At 35.4% G+C, this 21,942-nt stretch overlaps 1 protein-coding gene across 3 annotated transcripts in view; it reads right to left on the reverse strand.

Annotated features, from left to right (window-relative positions):
- ZDHHC17 (zinc finger DHHC-type palmitoyltransferase 17) overlaps window positions 1-21,942 on the reverse strand; it is a 126,060-nt gene that overhangs the window by 21,826 nt on the left and 82,292 nt on the right. For 2 of the 3 annotated variants that reach the window (XM_057556326.1, XM_057556327.1), the window contains exons 11-17: window positions 17,969-18,091; window positions 16,666-16,728; window positions 12,643-12,736; window positions 11,674-11,757; window positions 10,295-10,452; window positions 9,528-9,622; window positions 5,977-6,815 (exon numbers count right to left, since the gene is read on the reverse strand). In XM_057556326.1, coding sequence (XP_057412309.1) covers window positions 6,677-6,815; window positions 9,528-9,622; window positions 10,295-10,452; window positions 11,674-11,757; window positions 12,643-12,736; window positions 16,666-16,728; window positions 17,969-18,091 — 756 coding nt within the window. In that variant the 3' untranslated portion in view covers window positions 5,977-6,676. Of the gene's footprint in view, window positions 1-5,976; window positions 6,816-9,527; window positions 9,623-10,294; window positions 10,453-11,673; window positions 11,758-12,642; window positions 12,737-16,665; window positions 16,729-17,968; window positions 18,092-21,942 lie in introns of those variants that run through there. The other variant, XM_057556328.1, reaches the window with a different exon arrangement.

Below are 21,942 nucleotides of genomic sequence, written 5' to 3' on the forward strand. Positions count from 1 at the left end.
GGTTCGAGCCCTGGTCTGGGAGGATCCCACATGCCGCGGAGCAGCTGGGCCCGTGAGCCACAATTACTGAGCCTGCGCGTCTGGAGCCTGTGCTCCGCAACAAGAGAAGCCGCGATAGTGAGAGGCCCACGCACCGCGATGAAGAGTGGCCCCCGCTTGCCGCAACTAGAGAAAGCCTTAGCACAGAAACGAAGACCCAACATAGCAATCAAGCAATCAATCAATCAACAAATAAAACTTAAAAAAAAAAAAAATGACCCGCTTGGGATATTTTCGGCCCCTTGTGGTGGTCTGGTATATTTAGGGAGGACTGCTGGCAACTGTAGTTCTAAAAAGTCTTCATGATCAGTTAAGTTCAGGGAGCGTTAGAGCCGTCTATCTATGTTCGTGCAGATTCACACTGCATGCTAGCAGATTGAAGGCCTTGAGATCTTGTAGTTGAGGCGTCTGTTTCAACTTGAAGAAAGCCTTGCACTGAATTAGTTGTCCATGGAGCCACGAACAACTCAGGGAGCACTGGGAAATGACGGCCTGGACCACTGGTTCTCAAACTTTTTGATCTTGGGAACTTTTTACATTCTTCAAATTACTGAGGACCCCCAAAAAGCTTTTGTTCATGACAGTTATATCTATCATTACTTTCCATATATTAAACAAAATTTTAAAAAAATGTATTAACTCAGACTTCCACTTATAGTCAAGTTGAAATAACAGGAACCAAATTTACCCTCTCACTTGAAACAAGCAAAAACACAGACTAATTACATGAAAAAATATGGTTTTGAGAACTACTGACAATAGGCAACAAAGGAGAGTTACGGAGAAAATGAGGTCAGTCTTGGGATTTTGAGAGTTTCCAGGCTATAGTCTAAGGAGGGAGAATACAGAGGGAGCTGGAAGGCACCCCAAGTTGAGGACACAGAGCTGAGGGTCCAGAGAAACCAGGGCAGCTAGCATTGGAGGGACTGGAGAGAGCTGCACAGAGAACCCCAGGAATTCGTAGAGCACCGTCCAACCGCCCCCACACCTTGCAAGTCTTCAGCTGTGTTCTGGTTGCACATGCATGCCGGGTAACTACCCAAGATTACGGAAAAAAACACCTGAAAGATGTAGAGAGAATGGTGTCTGGTGCTCATATGGAGCTGGGGATAGTGCCTATTCTCACCAGTGAGATTGAGAAGTGTGACTCATGGAGCTTTGGATGGAGACCTCAGTACATTACTGAGGTCTTGCCTCAGTAATGGGGAATAATTAACTCTGAACTGAACACTGCTCTGGTCCTGCCTAACAAATCTTGCTTAACAGCAAAACCTGAAAGGATCAAAGTTTCCAAATAATTGCATCCCAGAACAAAGCTCTGGAATTTTTATAAGAATAAAAAAATACCCAGCACTCAATTCATAGTGTCTGGCATCTAATCAAAAATTACCAGGCATGGGGCTTCCCTGGTGGCGCAGTGGTTGAGAATCTGCCTGCCAATGCAGGGGACACGGGTTTGGGCCCTGGTCTGGGAAGATCCCACATGCCGCGGAGCAACTAAGCCCGTGAGCCACAACTACTGAGCCTGCGCGTCTGGAGCTTGTGCTCCGCAACAAGAGAGGCCGCGACAGTTGAGAGGCCCGCGCACAGCGATGAAGAGCGGCCCCCGCTCGCTGCAACTAGAGAAAGCCCTCGCACAGAAACGAAGACCCAACACAGCCAAAAATAAATAAATAAATAAAAATTAAAAAAAAAAATACCAGGCATGCAAAGAAGCAGGAAAATACAGTCCATAATGATGAAGAAAAATCTATCAAAACCAACCCAGACCTGACATACATATGAAAATTAACAGGTAAGAATATTAAAAGTTAATTATAACTGTACTCTATTTTCAGAGAGTTAAGTAGCAATACAGAAGATGTAAAAATGGTTCAAATAAAACACTGTAGGTGAAAACTAATGTGGCAGATAAAAAATACACTGAAGGGCTTCCCTGGTGGCGCAGTGGTTGAGAATCTGCCTGGACACGGGTTCGAGCCCTGGTCTGGGAAGATCCCACATGCCGCGGAGCAACTAGGCCCGTGAGCCACAATTACTAAGCCTGCGCATCTGGAGCCTGTGCTCCGCAACAAGAGAGACCACGATACCGCGATGAAGAGTGGCCCCCACTTGCCACAACTAGAGAAAGCCCTCGCACAGAAATGAAGACCCAACACTGCCATAAATAAATAATTTAAAAAAAAATACACTGAATAGGGGCTTCCCTGGTGGCGCAGTGGTTGAGAATCTGCCTGCTAATGCAGGGGACACGGGTTCGAGCCCTGGTCTGGGAAGATCCCACATGCCACGGAGCAACTGGGCCCGTGAGCCACAACTACTGAGCCTACGCATCTGGAGCTTGTGCTCCGCAACAAGAGAGGCCCACGCACAGCGATGACGAGTGGCCCCCGCTCACCGCAACTAGAGAAAGCCCTCACACAGAAACGAAGACCCAGCACAACCAAAAAAAAAAAAAACACTGAATAGTACTGATGACAGCCTAGACAGTGCAGAAAAAAATTTAACTGAACTTAAAGACATTAAAAACTATCCAAGATAAACACTGGGGAAAAAAAGAGAATTTTAAAAACTGAATTATCACTGAGCTATAGGACAATCTCAAGTGGCCTAATATACGTGTAACTGGAGTTTGCTGAAAGGGGGGAAGAAATATATTTGAAGAAATAATGACTGAAAAATTTCCAAATTTGATGACAACTGTAAACCTACAGATCCAAGAAACAGCAGCAGCAGCAATGAGGCTTTCTAATGCTTTGGATGGAAATAATCCCTCTTTCTTACTTAGTACTAGAAACACTGCTATTACAAAGTATTTTCCAATCCAAGTAAATATCTGATGACAGAGATATTCTGGTAAAATTTATCTGAGCAAAACATTCATACTCCAATTCAAAGGTAAAAAGAGTTTTCTAAGAGGCACATTTGGTATCCTTGAGTTTATGACTTAGCTGACCTAGATCAAGGGACATTCTGAAGTTTCCACTTGGAATTACAGATTTTTCTATTTTAATAGTCACATAAAGATATTTAATAGAAAACTCTAATACCAAGAACTTTATGAAATTGAAGGTTTACTTTCTGACCTGAAGCTAAGATTTCTTGTCCTGGTATGTACCACTTGTTTCCAATTATCTCTATAAACTCTTAGAACCAGACATCTACATCATAGGTACAATCTACCAATCTGGGAAGGACTGGGGAATCCAGACAAGAAGATAAAGAGGAGAAAAGTACCTAACTGGAATGAAAAGGGAGGGCTTACAGTAGAATTTCCTTTATTATTTATATTTGTTCAAAATATTGTTACTTGAGTTCTACACAGCTCTGGAGGCATTACTTTCAATACAGTAAAATAATTATGAAATGAAAATTAGTCCAATCTGAAAATATTTGTTTAATACCACTGGGTTCTCAATTAAACCATAAACAATCACGTGAACAACAGGAAAGGGCTCCCCCATAATTTTTGCTTTTTGAAGTCCCAAATAAAGCTTTCTTAGTCATGCAGAGTTTCTCAAGTAACTGAGATCAATGCTTGGTAGGCTTCCTTTTCCGCTGTTTTACTACAGAGTCTTTAGACATACTTACATTTAAATCTTGGAGATTCATACAGTCCTTGAGGATACTAATTAACTCCATGGAATACAAAATTCTTAAAAAAAAACATATTCTCTTATTTTAAAAAAATTCATTACAAACACAAACATACACACACAGAATTAGAGGTTGCTGGTTTTTGTTTTTGTTTTTAAAGAATACTACCACCACCTTCTACTTTTGCCCATTTCTAGTCTTGCCACCTGATTCCTAGTTGAGCCAGATATAAACATATAGAATAATCTTTTCATATCACAGGTACCACTACCCGTGTTTCATCAATTTCTTGAAGAGAACGGAGCAAAAAACCAAACACACATTTAAGAGTCAATATTTATTCTGATTAATATTTTACAAAATTTTGACAGATTTAATTTATGTAAGGAGAGCTAATTTATTAAACACTTTACAGGTTTTTCTTTCCACAGAGTAACACGTTAAGTAGCAAAATAATACTTGGCACAGTTATAAATAAAGAAAATATAAAATAAAAATATCCATAGCTTAAGTATAATAATGATGCTGTTTTATGCCTATTAATATTTCAAATAAATTCCTGGGAACAACAAAATAAGGAAAAAATTCCAAAGAAGTAATTCATGTTTAGAGCTGAGAAATAAGTTCCTATTTGCTAAAAGTATGCAATGAAGCTGATATGAACTATTCCCCAAAGGGTCACCTTCATACACAACTTTAGAACGGGGTTAAAGTGGTTCCACACACAAGACCTACAAAATAATTAGATGGTACACAGAGGCATGGTTGGCTCCTGACCATCAGACCATTTCTGAGTTATAAATTTCACTGGTACTATGAGATGGCTAGTACTAAAGCATTAACATTGCTAATATTTTCCATGTATACATCTAGAGTTTTGTTTTTTTCTATTTAACTGAAAGACATCTCCTTTGCACTGGAAAGAATATTGTACCATAAAGAAAGAACATGGTAACAACACTCTCATACAAACTCTGAGAAAACCACCATTGTATTTGACTGTTAATAAAAATGTATTTGATAAAAACTGCAACTGAGTCTTCACGTGAAGTGGCTCAAAATACAAAAAATTAAAATGAATTCTAGCCTTTTATAAATAACTTTGAATTTAAAAATTATCTAAAATTTCCCCCAATTAGTAGTCAAAACTAGCAGAGACATTTGTAAAGTTAACCAATTTTGTACATTCTATGACAAAATGGCACAATGCTATTGCCACCCCACACCCATCTCTTCCCTTTTCAAAAATAAAGTACGTATGCCAATTTTCTAATATTAAAACACTCAAGTACACTAAGAGTAATTTTTTTGATGTATGACTTATGCTCAAAGAAACTACTATATAAAAATGGTACTTGGAAATACTGAACATCAACTATATACATTTTCACTGCTCCTCTTACTAAGGCAAGGGGCGGGTATACCACTAGATTGCTTTAATACCTGTAATCTGCATTTTACAGAGAATACTAATTTTACCAAGCATCAGACATGCAGTGAACTTGCAGGGTATAATGCTTATTAACAGCGATATTGAACATCACTAGAAGCTCATTAATTATCTCCCTTTTCTTTTTGGTTGGATAAAATGAAATGAGCAGCTTTAAATACACTAACACATAGAGACACAAAGAGAAAACTATTTGATAAATTATTTATATGCAGATACGCAATCTTTACACTGGTCTAGGATCTGTCATTGGTCTGACTACCCTTTTCCCACCCTCCCCCAGCCCATTCCCTCTCACAGGTTTCCCACAGGTTGCTCGAACCACAGTTTGCTACAGCGCCTAAGAGGACTAAACCTGTAAACAATAGTTATGGAAGCAGTGACCAACAGTTCACCATGAGAATATGGAAATGCTGCAACAAAAATTGATCAGTGCATCATTTTTGACAATTAGAAAATCTTTCTGAAATTGTTTCAGACAGCATTAACAAATTTCAAAACATTCAATATTGGGAAAATTGAAACAATCTTAGAGATAAAATTCTTTCTGATAGGTCATTTTTTAAAAACCAGAATATACTATTAGCTTTTCTTTTATTCACATGTGCTATATGTACAGAGATCATGCTCCATCTTTAGCTAGACTCCATTATTTTGTCTACACTTTATTTTGCAGTATAGCCATTTATCTCTATTATTGAGAATTTTGCATTAACTTATTTGTTCTGCCTTTTCTTGAAAATAGCTCAACTCTTAAAAAATTGGACTATGTGCACATCAAATTAAATTCTAATTTATGCTTTACGGGATAGTGTGTGCCAGTATACATTCTATGAGGTGTATCATGCACTTAGTAGGGCTTTTAAGTTGAACAAAATAACGTGACTTACTATACTCATGCAAGTGCTTTATTATCAGACCATAAAACCTTAGAGCAAGGTTACTAAAAAGTATTTCACTGAACTAGAAATATATCAGCATTGCCAACAGCTGATAGCAATAAAATATTGTTAGCACATTTTTTGGTGATTATTTTCTTGTGTCTTTGAAGACATATTACAGTAGATCCCTAATAAAACCACATGATTTTCATCACAGTATTTACATGTACATTCTAACACGTACATAATACTAGTCTGAATCAATTTAAGACAACTTTCTTGGAATTAAATGCAATACTAATAGTAGATTGCATCATAAAATTTAGCTGTATACCATAAATTTAGTTTTAGCTAGAATCAAGCATTTCTGATCAGTATACCATGTCTGTCAACAGAATAAGTTCACTCTTTTTTCATGAAAAATGTTATGAGAACAAAACCAAAAAGTTGAGTATTTTGTGAATTCCCACATTAAGAACCATTAACATTCTTTTTAAGACCTTTATTCTTCCCAGAAGTGGCAGTGTGTTCTGTCCATGTTTACCTTTGTTAATAAAAGTGTTGAAAAAAAAGACTGTAAAATTCACGGTTAGCCCTACATATAGCATGCTATTTGTTCAAAGGATGTGGATTCGAGTGTGAGAGAGACACGGACAGACACAATTTTCAGGCACCACTCAGCAATATGCTTCATAGGATAAAGATGCTGCTACACGAGCTGGTACCCAGATCCTGATATTTGGTCATATTCTATGGTATACTGCCTGGTCCAGTCCACAATAACAGGACGAAAGAGGCCACAGCATCGAAATTCAAAGAAGTCTATAATATTCCTTACACATCCATGGCTAAACACCACCCCCACCAAAAAAGAAAAAGGAAAAGAAAAAGAAAAAGAAAAAAAAGTCTATTAGTACAATAATTTAATATGAGTTTAATATCATTTTAATGTTAAATAAATTTTTTCGAAACTTAAAAACTCAGGTTTCCTGCCAGAAAGAACCTGCTTATAACTCTACAAAATATGTATGCATTCATGTTTCTTCACGGGTCTGATTTTTCTCTTTTGCTAATACAATGGGTTACACAATTATATTTTAAAGTTATTCAAATTTGCATTTCTTTCATTCCTGTGTAATATGCAATTTTTGATAAAACCTTTCCTTGACTGGTGGCTCTTTGGCAAGGAGACAAACTATATCCAAAATTGAGAGAGTAAAAGACAAAATAATATCAATAGCATAAACTTGACAGTGTACCTAAGAATAGTAACTTAAAAAAAGAAATATCAAGGAAAGTTCCCAAAATTTTAGAACTTCAAGAATACCTTTGGAAAAGCAGTCAGTTTTACACCTTATATAATTATTGTGCCTATGGGAGAATTCTCAAAACTACCCAATCGACTCTATTATTCTTGCTTTTATTTAAAGGTTTACATGCTTTCCACAAACATGCAACAATTAATAGCACCACAAAAGCTTGATGGCAGTAGACAAGCAGCTTGAGAAAAATTCAAAGTTTTAAATATTTCTATTATTAGGAAACTACTGTTTCTTAACTTTGAATTGAATGCAAATTAAAAAAATATATATATAAATAAAAGAACAGGACAGTCTCTTCAATAAATGGTGTTGGGAAAACTGGACAGCCGCATGCGAAAGCATTAAACTGGACCACTATCTTACACCATACACAAAAATTAACTCAAAACGGATTAGACTTGAATGTAAGAACTGAAACCAGAAAACACAAGTGGTAAGCTCCTTGACATCAGTCTTGGTGATGAATTTGTGAATCTGACACCAAAAGCAAAGGCAACAAAAGCAAAAATAAATAAATGAGACTACATTAGACTAAAAAGGTTCTGAACAGCAAAGGAAACCATCAACAAAATGAAAAGGCAACCTACTGAATGGGAGAAAATATTTGCAAATCATACATCTGATAAGGGGTTAATATCCAAAATCTATAAAGAACTCACACAACTCAACAGCAAAAAAGCAAACAATCCAACTAAAAAATGGGCGGATGATCTGAATAGACATTTTTCTAAGGAAGCCATACAGATGGCCAACAGACACGAGAAGATGCTCAACATCACTAATTTTTAGGGAAATGCAAATCAAAACCACAATGAGCTATCACCTCATACCTATTTGAATGGCTATTATCAAAAAGACAAGAAAAGCAAGTGTTGGTGAGGATGTGTAGAAAAGGGAATTCTTGTGCACTGTTGGTGGGAATGTAAATTGGTGCAGTCGCTGTGGAAAACAGTATGGAGGTTCCTCAAAAAATTAAAAACAGAACTACCATATGATCCAGCAGTTCCACTTCTTGGTATTTATCCAAAGAAAATGAAAACGCTAACTTGAAAAGATATCTGCACCCCATGTTCATTGCAGCGTTATTTACAACAGGCAAGATATGGAAACAACCTAAGTGTCCATCGACAGATGAATAGATTGAAAAAATGCGACACACACACACACACACATATAATGAAATAAAATTCAGCCATTGTAAAGAAGAAGGAAATATAACCACTTGCGATAACATGGATGGACCGTGAGGGCATTATAAGTGAAATAAGTCAGACAAAGAAAGACAAATACCACATAATCTCACTTACATGGAATCTGAACAACCAAACTCGAGCTCACAGATACAGAGAACAGACTGGTGGAGGGCAGAGGCTGGGGGTGGGGCTGGGCGAAATAGGCGAAGGGGGTTCAAAACGTACAAACTTCCAGTTCTAAAATAAGTAAGCCCTGGGGATGCAGTGTACAGCATGGTGACTATAGTTAATATTGTATTGCATATTTGAAAATGGCTAAGAGAATAGATCTTAAAAGTTCTCATGACAAGAAAAAAAAATTTTGCAACTAAGTATGGTGATAGACGTTAACTAGATTTTAGCGGTGATCATTTTGCAGTGTATACAAGTATCAAACCATTATGTTGTATACCTGAAACTAATATAATGTCATATGTCTATTATACTTCAATTAAAAAAAAAAAGAAAAGAAAACTAGGTGTGTGGAAATTTTTGTGTCATTCAGAGGGCAAATAAAGTAAGTAATTTGCACCAAAAAGCAGCTGCCCTAGAGTCTGGGAAATTTCCCTAAATAATAAATTTTAATCAACTGTATTTTTAAAAATCTTAATTCAATTTTCTGGATACATTCATTTTTGAATGAAAATTTATAAATTGATGGAAAGGTTAAAGAACAAATACTAAACGTTAGTAGGTCAATAAAGTTTGAATTGTATAATCAAGGAAAAAAACGAATATCACAAATTTATATACAGTTAATGTGATAAATACTAAAGTTATGGTAAACTAACCAATGTTTCATCTGGCAGAAATCTTGGTATTTGCTATGTTTTATAAGCTATTTCACACATTGTTAAGTAAAATAAATATTCCCTGTTTCATATATTATTGCCATTCTTAAAGAAAATACTTCTCTTTGATGTACTCACTAGATATTTGCTGAGTTTAGTTAGTAAGGAACTTTATACGTCAAGAGAAAATATTAAATTCATAGATATGTACGTACTTGAATGGGCTTTCAATAGATGTTGTTGTGACTTTAAAGTGCTTGTATCTTCTGGCATTCATTCTTTCATTTGTAGTAATACCTAAACATGATATCTAAGAGGCAAGAGAAAGCAAACCATTAACTCTCTGAATATTTAATATAAAACAAGTTAATTCTCAAGAGGATCAGGATGGAGAGAAAAATGATGAAGTCTGTTTCTGGCTTTCCATCAGGAGATCATCAAGCTGGTTTACACGGTACCATCTGACTCTGTGAGAAGTAGCTGGTTAAACGGGGAAAATATTTAAAAACAGGTCACCTGGCATTGTGTATGTGGAGGCATGGACATTATGTACATACTACCTCTCCATCAGCCCCTTTAAGAAGGAGCTTTTTTAAAAATCCTAATTAAAAAAACTCTTGAATAAATACTGATATTTGTAGGTAATAAAATATTAAAACACACACAAAATTAATGGAACCATCAGTCTAAGCTCACACTTATATCCAGTTGGATGTATGTAAACCAGGAAAGAGAAATAAAAAGTTTTGACGACAGTAGTACTGAAAGTTAAAAGTTCATAATATAAGAAGAGGGAGGAGAGGTGGAGAGAAAGAGTGAAGAAGAAAGGAACAGCAAATTGAAAATTTTAACTCTTGAAAAACTTTTAATTACTGAAAAGTAGGAATGGTTATAAAGAGAATACGTTGTTATCTTTTAAGCAAGGAGTGAATTTTTAAGAGTTCTCAGCACACTAAAGAACAAATAATGCACTTGCACATACCTGATACATCTGACACATGAGTAATACAGCCACCCACATGAAATGAAAAACACTGTTCAGAAACATCCAAAACATCCAGGGTGAACATGTGGCAATTTGAGTAATATATGTCCAAAATCCATCCTTGGTGTAACTGGTCTCACAGTGGAGTCCCCAGTCTAAAATCAGAGCAGAAGAACTCAAATTTACTCAATAATCATCCAAGCACCTCGTGTGGACATTTGTGGTAGGCACCACTTAGAAAACACGATCCAAGAATTTAACTGATGACTTTCAATGCAAGTATTTTTATACTCTTAAATAATCCCCTTGTATATTAGTGAAAAAACGTATCAAAAGCAGAAATAGAAAAAGCAGCAGGCAATCCTAAAAACAAACAAACCTGTACTGTAACGATATACAGTTTTTATTTGATTGGTATTGCATACATATAATACGTAAAAAAACAATTCCTTTATACAAAGATAAGATGATACAGATATGTGAGACTTCTTTGGAGGGGAGGAACATAACACAAGATGACCTTGGTGAGGGGGGCTTTTTCCAAAACAAAATCTACTCTTTGAGAGCTGCTGCCGTAAAGAACTGATGTTATGAGCAGGACTATGCTCTCTCTCAGGTGTCTTGGGCTGCCAGAAATTAGGTAAAGATCTCTGACCAAATCGTTCTCTCTGTTAATCCCTATTTGAGGAAGTAACCTCCTTTTTCATTAGGGCAATAACAGAGATTATTCTTAATATCTGTGGGAGTAGGAGGACTAGGAAATCATCCGAGACTTATTTTTAAGTCAGCATCTAATACATCTTTGTGCTAAATACCACCAAGCCCTGAAGGACAGTAACTAATATTTTCATTTAAATTCTTTCCAAATTATGTTCTCAGTGCAATAAAACCCCATCATTTCTTCTAAGATACTATACCCATATGATCACTGAATGACAACTTATTCTTAACCTTTTAAACATTCTCTAATAGGCAATAATTATACCTTACTCTTCAAAACATTTCAAGTTCTGTGCAAACTTAACTGTATTTTCCCAGCTGTTTGGTAAGAAAGAGAAACTAGCACAATCACAAAATCTACAAACTACTAGAGTAAAGCAAGCATGTGATGTGAAAAATGTTGGTGTTTTTTACCCAGAAGCTTTTCAAAGCCTATTAAAAAGATAATTAACTGATAATTCTGTTTCTTATACTCTATGTTGAACATGTTTGACAGTTCTATATCTATTTTTTCTTTATGCTTCATTGTAGTGAGGTGCCCCAAACCATAATTTTTAGTTAAAAGACATTTGACATTATCGTATTTTTTGTTAATATGGTAAAGCATGAGTATGCAAACACGTGTTTTAAGAAGATAAAAAACTAACTGTACTCACAAGAAATACAACCATAAATCATCCAGCAGATCATAAAAAGCAAGAAGAATAGGTAGCCCATAAAGTATCTATGGTTGCCTGCACCTAAAGAACAAAACAGAAGCAATTTTTTTAGCTAAGAAAAAACAACTGGAAATACACCTAGGGGTGAGGTAGGGGTGGGGAAATTCCATGAAAAGTGAGATACACCTTGGACAATAATCACATACATTATTTATTTTACAAAATGTTCTTCAAGAAAATAAATGTTTTAATAAAATTGTTAAAATTAAAATGCTTATAATGACACACAAAGATGTAGTAACTGCAATGATATTCATTCAAAAGAGTCTTAAGGAACCAAATAAATCACAATTTTGAGCTTTAATTCTATTTGCCTTGAGGTTTAAATAACCCTATTTTATCTTTAGTTTTATAAACTTTAAAATCCTACTTTTTAAAGGCTTCTCCCCAACACAGTCATACAATATTTGTAATGTTTCCCTGCTGTCCTCTCATAAAATCTCCAGGGCCATGTCTCAGACCACTTAGTTCATTTCCTCAGACTATGCCATTCTTGAACACTGAGATATGTAGAGTTCTTATCTGTCATTCTTCTCTGCCTCTGTACATAACAACCTTTAAATATTTTTTATTGCCTTACTTTCTTTAGTTTAACTAAAAAACAACACAATCTGCCTCCTTATTGATTTCACTGTTATCCAATGGATAAAATAGGAAAGAGTAGGCACCAGAGAGAATTGATAGAGAAATTATATCAATCTTTTCTAGACACTGATTTTATGATGGCTTTTTCCCTCTCTCTTACAACTGAGTTGATGTTTTGCCACTCAGAAAATAACTGGGGGAACGAGGGGCATTGTAGGGTGCTAGAATGAACCTTCTACACCTACTTTAATATTGTACTTCATTAGTTACCTAGAGTAATTTAAATGAACAATATATTTAGAAATTACTAATAAAACTTACCTACACAGTTGCCCACCCATGGGCAATGATGGTCGAATTTTGCTATACAGCGGTTGCACACACCACAATGTTTGGACCTCACTGGTTTCCGTATCTGTTAACAGGCATGTTAAAAGATTATGAAAGGCACTATACCTAAGAGAGGAAAGCCGAACATTTTATTTTCTCAAAATACAATATGAAAAAAACCCAGTATTTTTTGAAAAGGATTATACCAAGGTTTCCAAAGGAATAGAACCAAACAAAAATCACTTTTGTTTAATAAAATTTCAACTGCAACAACAAAGATGAAGAGGATAAGTCTACTCTAAAATATAAATTCCTAAGATGGGGCAGAACCATCAATTCACAAAAATAATTAAGAATCAAAGACCAATTTGCTGTTGCAATGAATGGTACTCTATTTAATTCACAGCCCTCAAATTCCTCAAATATCACTCTTGAGGCTTCTTAATGAAAATGTATTGCAATTAATGGTCATAATACTGGTTGTTGCTTAATAAAATGAAATTGGTTCCTTAGTAAAAGGAAGGTCAATTTAGAAGTGAATAAAAAAGAGCTTTTAAAATTCCCATCACTAATAAAATGTCTTCCCAAAGTTTACAAATCTAGCAAAAAATCCCAGTACGTGTACACGTCTTTCTTTCAGTGAAAGAAATCTGAGATCTCAGATTAAGGTACAGCACTTCCTCTGCTGAACCGCACGACCTTATCTAAGAAAGTACAACATGCTTAAGAAGTTTAGGCAGTCCCTGTTTGTTTCAAAAAACATAAAATACATTCTTCAGGTCTTCACAGGCAATAAAAAACTCATGTTTATGATGTTTTAAGTGTTGTGAAATGTTTTTCTCTACAGTACTCTAAGGCAACCAAGTGAATACAAGAACTCACTAGTGACCTTCAAAGAGCTGCTCGTCCCAATGCTGGACACATGACAAGAGCGAGAGTTATTAACCCTTGCTGGAAACAAATTTTATAATATCCTTTATTGGTGTTTCAATAAAAGCACTAACATTTCCCCAACAGTTTGCATAAATTACACACTATTCTGAGGTACTAAGAAAAAGGCATAGGTGCACTATGCAGTTCTTACATGTATTAAAAAAATCTGTGGACCCAAGAAAAGGTTAAGTTATTCTTCACCACAGATATGAGACTAAATCTATTAGCAGAAAGAAGTAGGATATATCAAACAAATTTTACCCTTACTTCCAACTCTCAGCTAAGTCTCCCCTTTGGGCAACAGCTGTCAATGAATTCCGCACAAAAACTGACACAAGGCTCCTGAACACAACAGTTGCCTTAGTTCACTTACAGAGCAATTCATTTTTAGAAAATTCTGATCTACATGTGTCTTGTGTATTTTTCAAAGTAAAGGATACCCATATAATGACAAATACCTCTGTCAATTTGAATCATTTTATAATAGGACAAGCTCTTGATTTTACAATAACAAATTATCTATCCAGAATTACGCAGCTTACGATAACATAATATATAATAAAATGTTTATGCTATGATGAGAGAAAGTCTTGTTCTTACCATCAGATATTTACTTAACAATGAAACTGTATTGAGCAACTCTATATAAAGAACCTGTTTGCTGACTGCAAGACTGATGCTCTCACAATGAAAAAAGAAATGGTGGGCTTCCCTGGTGGCGCAGTGGTTGAGAATCTGCCTGCTAATGCAGGGGACACGGGTTCGAGCCCTGGTCTGGGAAGATCCCACATGCCGCGGAGCAACTAGGCCCGTGAGCCACAACTACTGAGCCTGTGCGTCTGGAGCCTGTGCTCCGCAACAAGAGAGGCCGCGATAGTGAGAGGCCCGCGCACTGCGATGAAGAGTGGTCCCCGCTTGCCGCAACTAGAGAAAGCCTTAGCACAGAAACGAAGACCCAACACAGCTATAAATAAATAAATAAATTAATTAATTAATTAATTAATTTAAAAAAAAAGAAATGGTTAGAAAATGTGTTTTCCACTTGGGATATTCTTTCTACAATCATAATTTGGCTATATTTGATAAAAATGAGGGTACTTTTAGAGAGAAAAGGTTATGTTTCAATAGACGTTAAATTCTAGTTTTGTTAATTGAGGTCAGTATTTATCATCTAAAACTCTCTTCCCAAATAGCTCTTTGTTACTATGTTATGTTATTGTAAAGTTTAACTGAGTTATTAAGAAGATATCCTAAGCTTGTTTTTGAAGCTGATCACTGTAATCTATCTTTGGATGAAGATCAGGTGCCCCATGATCTATAACCAAGGGGTTATGCATACTGGAAAAAGCATCATTTAAAGGACTGTCTCCAACCTAGATGAAAGGCTTCTTATCAGGTATTCTCAAGTACCTCATGCACAAGGAAACTGAAGGCAATCAACTCTTAAATTCATATTTCCCAATTAAGAAGGGCCTCTGCATTGAACTGTCTATAGAAAAGACTGCTGACCCCAAATGACAACCACACCAGGATAAGAAGACAACCACAGTGGTAGGCAGCTGACCCAAGAATCTGTATCAGCCCTGAAGAACCATCCAACTAATTTAATTGAACTGTTTATCAATTATTTGTCTTCCTATCAAAATGGAAAGTTATTGTTTTACTTCTGACCATACTTTTAACCCCAATGTTCAGGATGGAAAGAAAATTCTCTAGTGAAGTTGTCTAACTATTCATGACATGTATCACTGCTTGTTTTGAGTGTACTGCTAAAAGCACATATACAATGTTTGAATGACAATTTGGTATAATTGATTAAATGCATAGCCTATAAAGTGTTAAAAAAAAAAAAGAACCTGTTTGCTATATGGCAAGGATATCAGCAATGTATACCTGACTTTGCAGAACAGAATAATATTTTCACAGAATAGTAGAGTATAAAAATGTTCTAAATGTTAAGAATACAATTCTGTAAATTACCCATTGTAAAGCACAGAAACAAAAGCCTTTTTAAAGCATGCTTGAAAATACAAAAGAATCAGTCTAAAGTTGTTACCAAGAGTAAAGCAGTATATATTTTGAACATCCAAAATCATAACTGTTAGGTCAAAGAAACAAACAACCAAACAACTGTTTGGTTAAGTGAAACAACTTAAAAGAATCTGGTAGAAGTAGAGCTTAGTTTCAAAAACTCATTCCAGAATCCTAAACTAAGTCAATTATTTTTATTATTATTCAACTGTTAAGATATTAGTTCAGTTGTAGTGTATAACTTAAAGGTATAAAAGAGCATTTAGTTTCAAGCATGATTTGGGGATATTTCCATTTCCATGTAGAGAAATATGGTTTAACCACTGCGGCAGTCCATATATTTTCCACAAGAACTAATTATAAAAATTAAGCAGAAAACCATTAAAACACAAAATAGTATTATTCTATAGAAATTAGATGTCTATAGGAATAAAACAATGTCAATATCACTATATCTGATTCCATAAGTAAATGCCATTTAATTTCATATATAGCTTTATCTATGACATGGTTGAATATGACAACATTTAATATCAATGATAAAATAGTGCTCTAAGTTGAATAAACACTCTAATACAGATGGATAACTGCTCTAATTGAACCAGTTTAGAGGCCATGTTGTCTTAAAAGTTATCTAATAATTTCCCACTGTGACCTTTAAATATAAGAATAAATTTTCTTAAAATGTAATTAGGATAACAGTGTATTAGGGAATCACAGTAAACTTTTGATTTCATATACTTTTATTACTTAGCTTTTTATTTGTTGAATTACATTTTAAGAGAGAAAAAGAGAATAAGAATGAATACAAATGAATGGCACCACTGAATCAGAAGTGCAGTTAAAGTCTACCATTGGGGGAATAAGCACACTGGAAAGGAGACATCTTTTCACCATCTCTCCTCTCGTACCATGATCTAAAAGGCATTTTGCGGGGGTGGGTCAAGAAATGTGCTCAGTGAAAGAAACTGTCCTGGTTTCCCAAACTCTCTACACTATGCCACTGGTAGGGGAAGAGGAGAGAGGGAAGAATAAAGAAAAAAATATTACCAAACAGGTACTGCAGAATATACTGAGGTCCAGACTTCCTGTCTCTGCAAGTTCAACTATTGTCTGTGAATTAAAAAAAAAAAATTATTCAAAACAGAACAATACCAACTATTGTGCCATCAATATGAGTATCAATACACACTACTATATATAAAATAGATAACCAACAAGGATCTACTGCATAGCACAGGGAACTATACTCAATATTTTGTAATAACCTATAAGGGAAAAGAATATGAAAAAGAAAAAATAGATATATGTATAACTGAATCACTGTGCTGTATACCTGAAACTAACACGACACTGAAAATCAACTATACTTCAATAAAAATAAATATATGAGTATCAGCAAATGCAGTGCTCATTTTTAATTAACCAATGTTTTCAGCTGAAGATAATAAAATCTCTTTGCTTACTTCTGCTATGTCATTATAATATGAATATTAGAATTTTATTTCTTGGATATATGAAAAAGCAACCCTAAATTTAGTTATGGGAATATTTCTCTGAGAATAAAACTAAATGACCTATCCTAAGAACTAGTCTGTATAAAGTTTTGATGATTAAGGGATGAATGTAAACCTAAGTCCAGTAAAGAACTGAATCTTCAGAACTGGATTATGACTAAGAAAACCTGGCAAATCAATAACCAGTAATGTCTAAAGAATACTGGAACATAAGGGTAGCACTCTTTATGTAGCCTAGAAAGGGGAAGATGAGACCGTAAGAACCTACTAGTATTTTAATCCATTGTGGATAGGAAATAATTCATCAGGATTTGTTCTGTTTTCAGAGACTGGATTAAACAGCTCTTAAAAATGATCTAATTGCCTCTAATCCAATTCTCTACTTACCGTGACATCTTTGGATTATAAATGCAGTTTCCTACATACCTCAGCTATAGATGAGGGGTGCCCTGGATCATATATACAAACATTACAGTTATTAGAACAATATATCTACACTATCAACCAGTTTAGTGGCCTTCTAGTTTACAGTCATTTAACAAACATTTACTGAATGCATATTTATTTGCTGAAAGTTTACAGAGATGTGTAAACTACTGTATTTGTCCCTCAAAACAATCATAATCCTTATAAAGGAGAGAAACATGAAATTTTAAAATGTCATGGAAGTGTAAGGACGGACATCACAAGAACACCAAAGGTGAGCACCAACTACACAAAATCTCAGGTTGGTTTGAAATCTCTAGTTTCCTTTTTTGTACTCTATTATAATCTGCTAAAAATACTGACAATCTGGCAATAAAACACATGTGACTAGTTAGATTGCATCTTGCTACCTTTTTCTTTTGTTCCTCTGTAGCTTTAATAATCCCTGGATCTGATTTCCAAGATTTTCCAAAATTGTAGAAAAGTGCAATACTATTGACAAGGAATGGAAGATGGATAAATAAAAAGTTGAGATGTACCTAAAGTTAAGGAATCTAAAGAAGCAATGAAAACTAGTTATTATTATAGGTAAATCTATAATCTGTAAAATTTTATCACACACACACAAAAAAACCTACAAAAAAATACAAGATGGTTTGTTTATTGCATCAAAATAGATTACATCTATACATGCTAGTCTATCTATTACATCAAAATAAATACATTTCCCATTCTGCTCATAAGTAAGTATAAACAATAAAAATGTGAATTGCTTATAAACTTTAAATCATGTAGGGTTATCTGACACTTTTTAAGTCAGTGAATACATTATTTTTAAATGATCATTATTGCTTTTGACAAAAATGAAGGGATTTCTCATGTTCAAAGTAATTAGCATATTATCAATATTTTATCTATATGCATTAAAATCTACCAAACACTTAGATATCATACACATCTATTTAAAAGATTGTTTTTACATTCTCTCCATTGCCATTTTTGCCCACATTCAAGGTGACCTTCATTTTAGAAAAGGTACTTATAAACTTGCTTAAAACAGAAATAGTTTCTATGTTTATATTTTTCTACCTAATGAAAATATAAGAAATGTACTAGGCACTTATAAGTGAAGAATCAAAGACTTATTTCAATAACACTGGGAGAAATAAAGCAATGTTGCTAGAGCAACACATTTTTGGGACACAAAACGTACCATTTTCAAGATTTTACGTAGGGACAAAAGCTGTCCACAAAATTTCCCACGAGAATGGTGCCTTCCCTGTACCACAGAAGAAAGGAAAGGCCTCATCACCAAAGTCTGGGAAGGACACTGACAGACAGGGACCTGTGTTCACACACTGACTGCACTAACCCTTCTCTTCCACTAGTCTCCCCACACAGTTCCTAGTCACATCCCCATAACTGACTGCCCCTAGCTCAAACCCTTTGTCTTGTCATTTCTTCACAAATGTATCGTTTCTTTGCTAAAAGGCATAAAGATTCCTACTCTAGTCACTACTTCAGGTCTTCATTATTTATGAAGGCCCCCATGTACATGTAAAAAAAAAAAACCAAAAGATTTAATAAAATGTTATGCTGGGAATTCCCTGGTGGTCCAGCGGTTAGGACTCCTCACTCTCACTACCGAGGGCCTGGGTTCGATCCCTGGTCAGGAAACTAAGATCCCATAAGCCACAGGGTGCAGCCCAAAAAAAAAAAGATTTTATGTAGTACAAGTATCATACAAACATTCTGTAAGACTTTTGGACATTATCATGTATACACACTCTTTACATTTCTTATGAAGCACAGGTAAGAAAGAACAGCTTCATGAATGAAACAATCCTATATTTGTTTGGTAAATATGAAAACACTAAACAACCACTTAAAATACAAGAGGAAAAAAAGGGAGAAGAAAGAGTAGTTAATATCACCTGCCATATATAAAAGTGATTTCTCTTTCTCCAGTTCCCTATTTACTCCCAACTTTCACCATCCTTATTCCCCAAAATCCATGGGTACAACCACCAGAGAATAAACAGAAAGTCAAATTTTCCGTTCTTCCAACAGGCAAAATTCGCTTAAGAATAAAGCTGGATAAATGTATGTGCAACGAATGCTGAACCATGGCATTTTTCAGGGTAGTATCTTATTACAACAGTTTCAAAAAGTGCTAACATATAAATATATAGGTCAGGTTCTTACAGCCTGGATTAAATTTGCAGGGAGCTAACTAGCAGCTCAGTAAATGACTACAGATTTGAAAGGGATATTCAGGAATTAAATATCAGATGACCTTAAAGAATTTCTTTGTTTTTTTAAAGGTAAAGAGATTAGATATCTTCAAATGGTAGTTTAAACTTAGCTTTAGCAATAGATCAGTGCAGTTAATTTAAAGCATTTAACAGAAATAATTTTTTGGTATGGCTGTTTTTTGTAAACCTTTTTTCCTAATGAAAGTTAGAAAACACTAAAAAGCATAAAGACAAAAACAATAACTCCACAACCCAGAGATAACTCCTTTTATTTTTGGTATTCTGCACTTTTAATCATAATTGAGATCGTTGTGTGTTTATTAACATTAATAAAATAACACTTATTTATCACTGACTACAAGCCATTTAGGCTGCACAAAAACCCTATGATAAAGCCTGCTGCTATCCCCATGACAAAACTGAGGCAGAGGTTAATTAAGCAGTCTAAGATTAAAGAATGGATTAGAGGTGGAGCTGGTATTACAAGCTAGGCTCTTACTACCTATGCTATTCTGCCTCGCCAAAGTGCTCTGCAGTATATCCTGGGTCATTAAATATTATGGGAACAATATCTTTGGGTATGAACATTTTTATAGCTTGATATATATTTTTCTACCATCAGATTATTTCCAGAAAGATACACCAATTTATAACCCCACTAGCAATACATATTTGTTGATCACTATGTTTGCATTAGCATTGAGTAAAGGAAAAAAGTTGTGAATTTAGAAGCAAGAGACGCATTATTTTATTCTTAATTTGTATTTATGTTTTTATGCTTAAACACTCCTCCAATTAGAAATAAAACAAATATTTGTCATCAATGTTTTCATTTAAATGTTTATGGAATCTTCTTTTTCCATTTAACTCTTTAATCTACTTGGATGTTATTTTGATGCCTGCTGTGAACTGCAGCTCTAACTTACCATAATACCCCCAAAATGAACCAAAAACAGTAAATCAAACCAACCAAGTGACCCGCAAAATGCCAGCAACAACTTTGGAAAGAGGACAACCACACTATACCATGAAGTTCAAACTGGAGGTCAAGGAAAGAAGGTGATTCTGGTGAGACAGGCCGCCTGGGGTACTTCTTAATCCCACCTCCATCTGTATTAGTAGTATGGGAAATGTGGATGAAAAGACAAAGTCAGAATTCTTATCAATCCCACTCTGGACTTCTGTTATGGACTGAATCATGTCTCCCCTCTTCCAAATTCGTATGTTGAAGCCCTAACTTATAATGTGACTGTACCTGGAGATAGGCTCTTTAGGAAATAATTAGGTTAAATGAGGTCATAAGGGTGGGGCCCTAACCCAACAGGACTGTGGCTGTATAAGAAGAGGAAAGGAGAGAGCTCTCTCACTCTCTTCCTGCCATGTGAGGACACAGGGAGAAGGTGACTGTCTGTAAGCCGGGAAGAGAGCCCTCACCTGAACACAACCATGTGGGCATCCTGATCCAGAACTGTGAGAAAATTAATTTTTGTTGTTTAAGCCACACACTCTAGGATATTCTGAAATAGCAAAGATCTAAATATCAGAAAGGGGGCTTCCCTGGTGGCGCAGTGGTTGAGAGTCTGCCTGCCAATGCAGGGGACACGGGTTCGAGCCCTGGTCTGGGAAGATCCCACATGCCGCGGAGCAACTAGGCCCGTGAGCCACAATTGCTGAGCCTGCGCGTCTGGAGCCTGTGCTCCGCAACAAGAGAGGCCGTGATAGTGAGAGGCCCGCGCACCGCGATGAAGAGTGGCCCCCACTTGCCGCAACTAGAGAAAGCCGTCGCACAGAAACGAAGACCCATCACAGCCAAAAATAAATAAATAAATAATTTTTTAAAAAAATAAAATAAAATAAATAAATATCAGAAAGAAGTCATTTTTCTCTAAATTATTCTATAGCTTAAACAAAATTTCAATCAAAATTGCATTAGGCTTCCCATGGAACTTAAGGAGCTGATTTTTAAAAATTTAAGTAGAAGTGCGAAGGGCTAAAAAGAGGTAAGATACTCCTGAGAAACAAAAAAGTTGGGAAACTTGGCCTACCAGATATCATGAGTTAAGAATAAAGCTACAGTAATATGATAATACAGTACTGGTAAGGCACACAGATCAATAAACCGAATAGAC

This window comes from Balaenoptera acutorostrata, chromosome 11 (assembly GCF_949987535.1).
Source record: "Balaenoptera acutorostrata chromosome 11, mBalAcu1.1, whole genome shotgun sequence".
NCBI lineage: Eukaryota > Metazoa > Chordata > Mammalia > Artiodactyla > Balaenopteridae > Balaenoptera > Balaenoptera acutorostrata.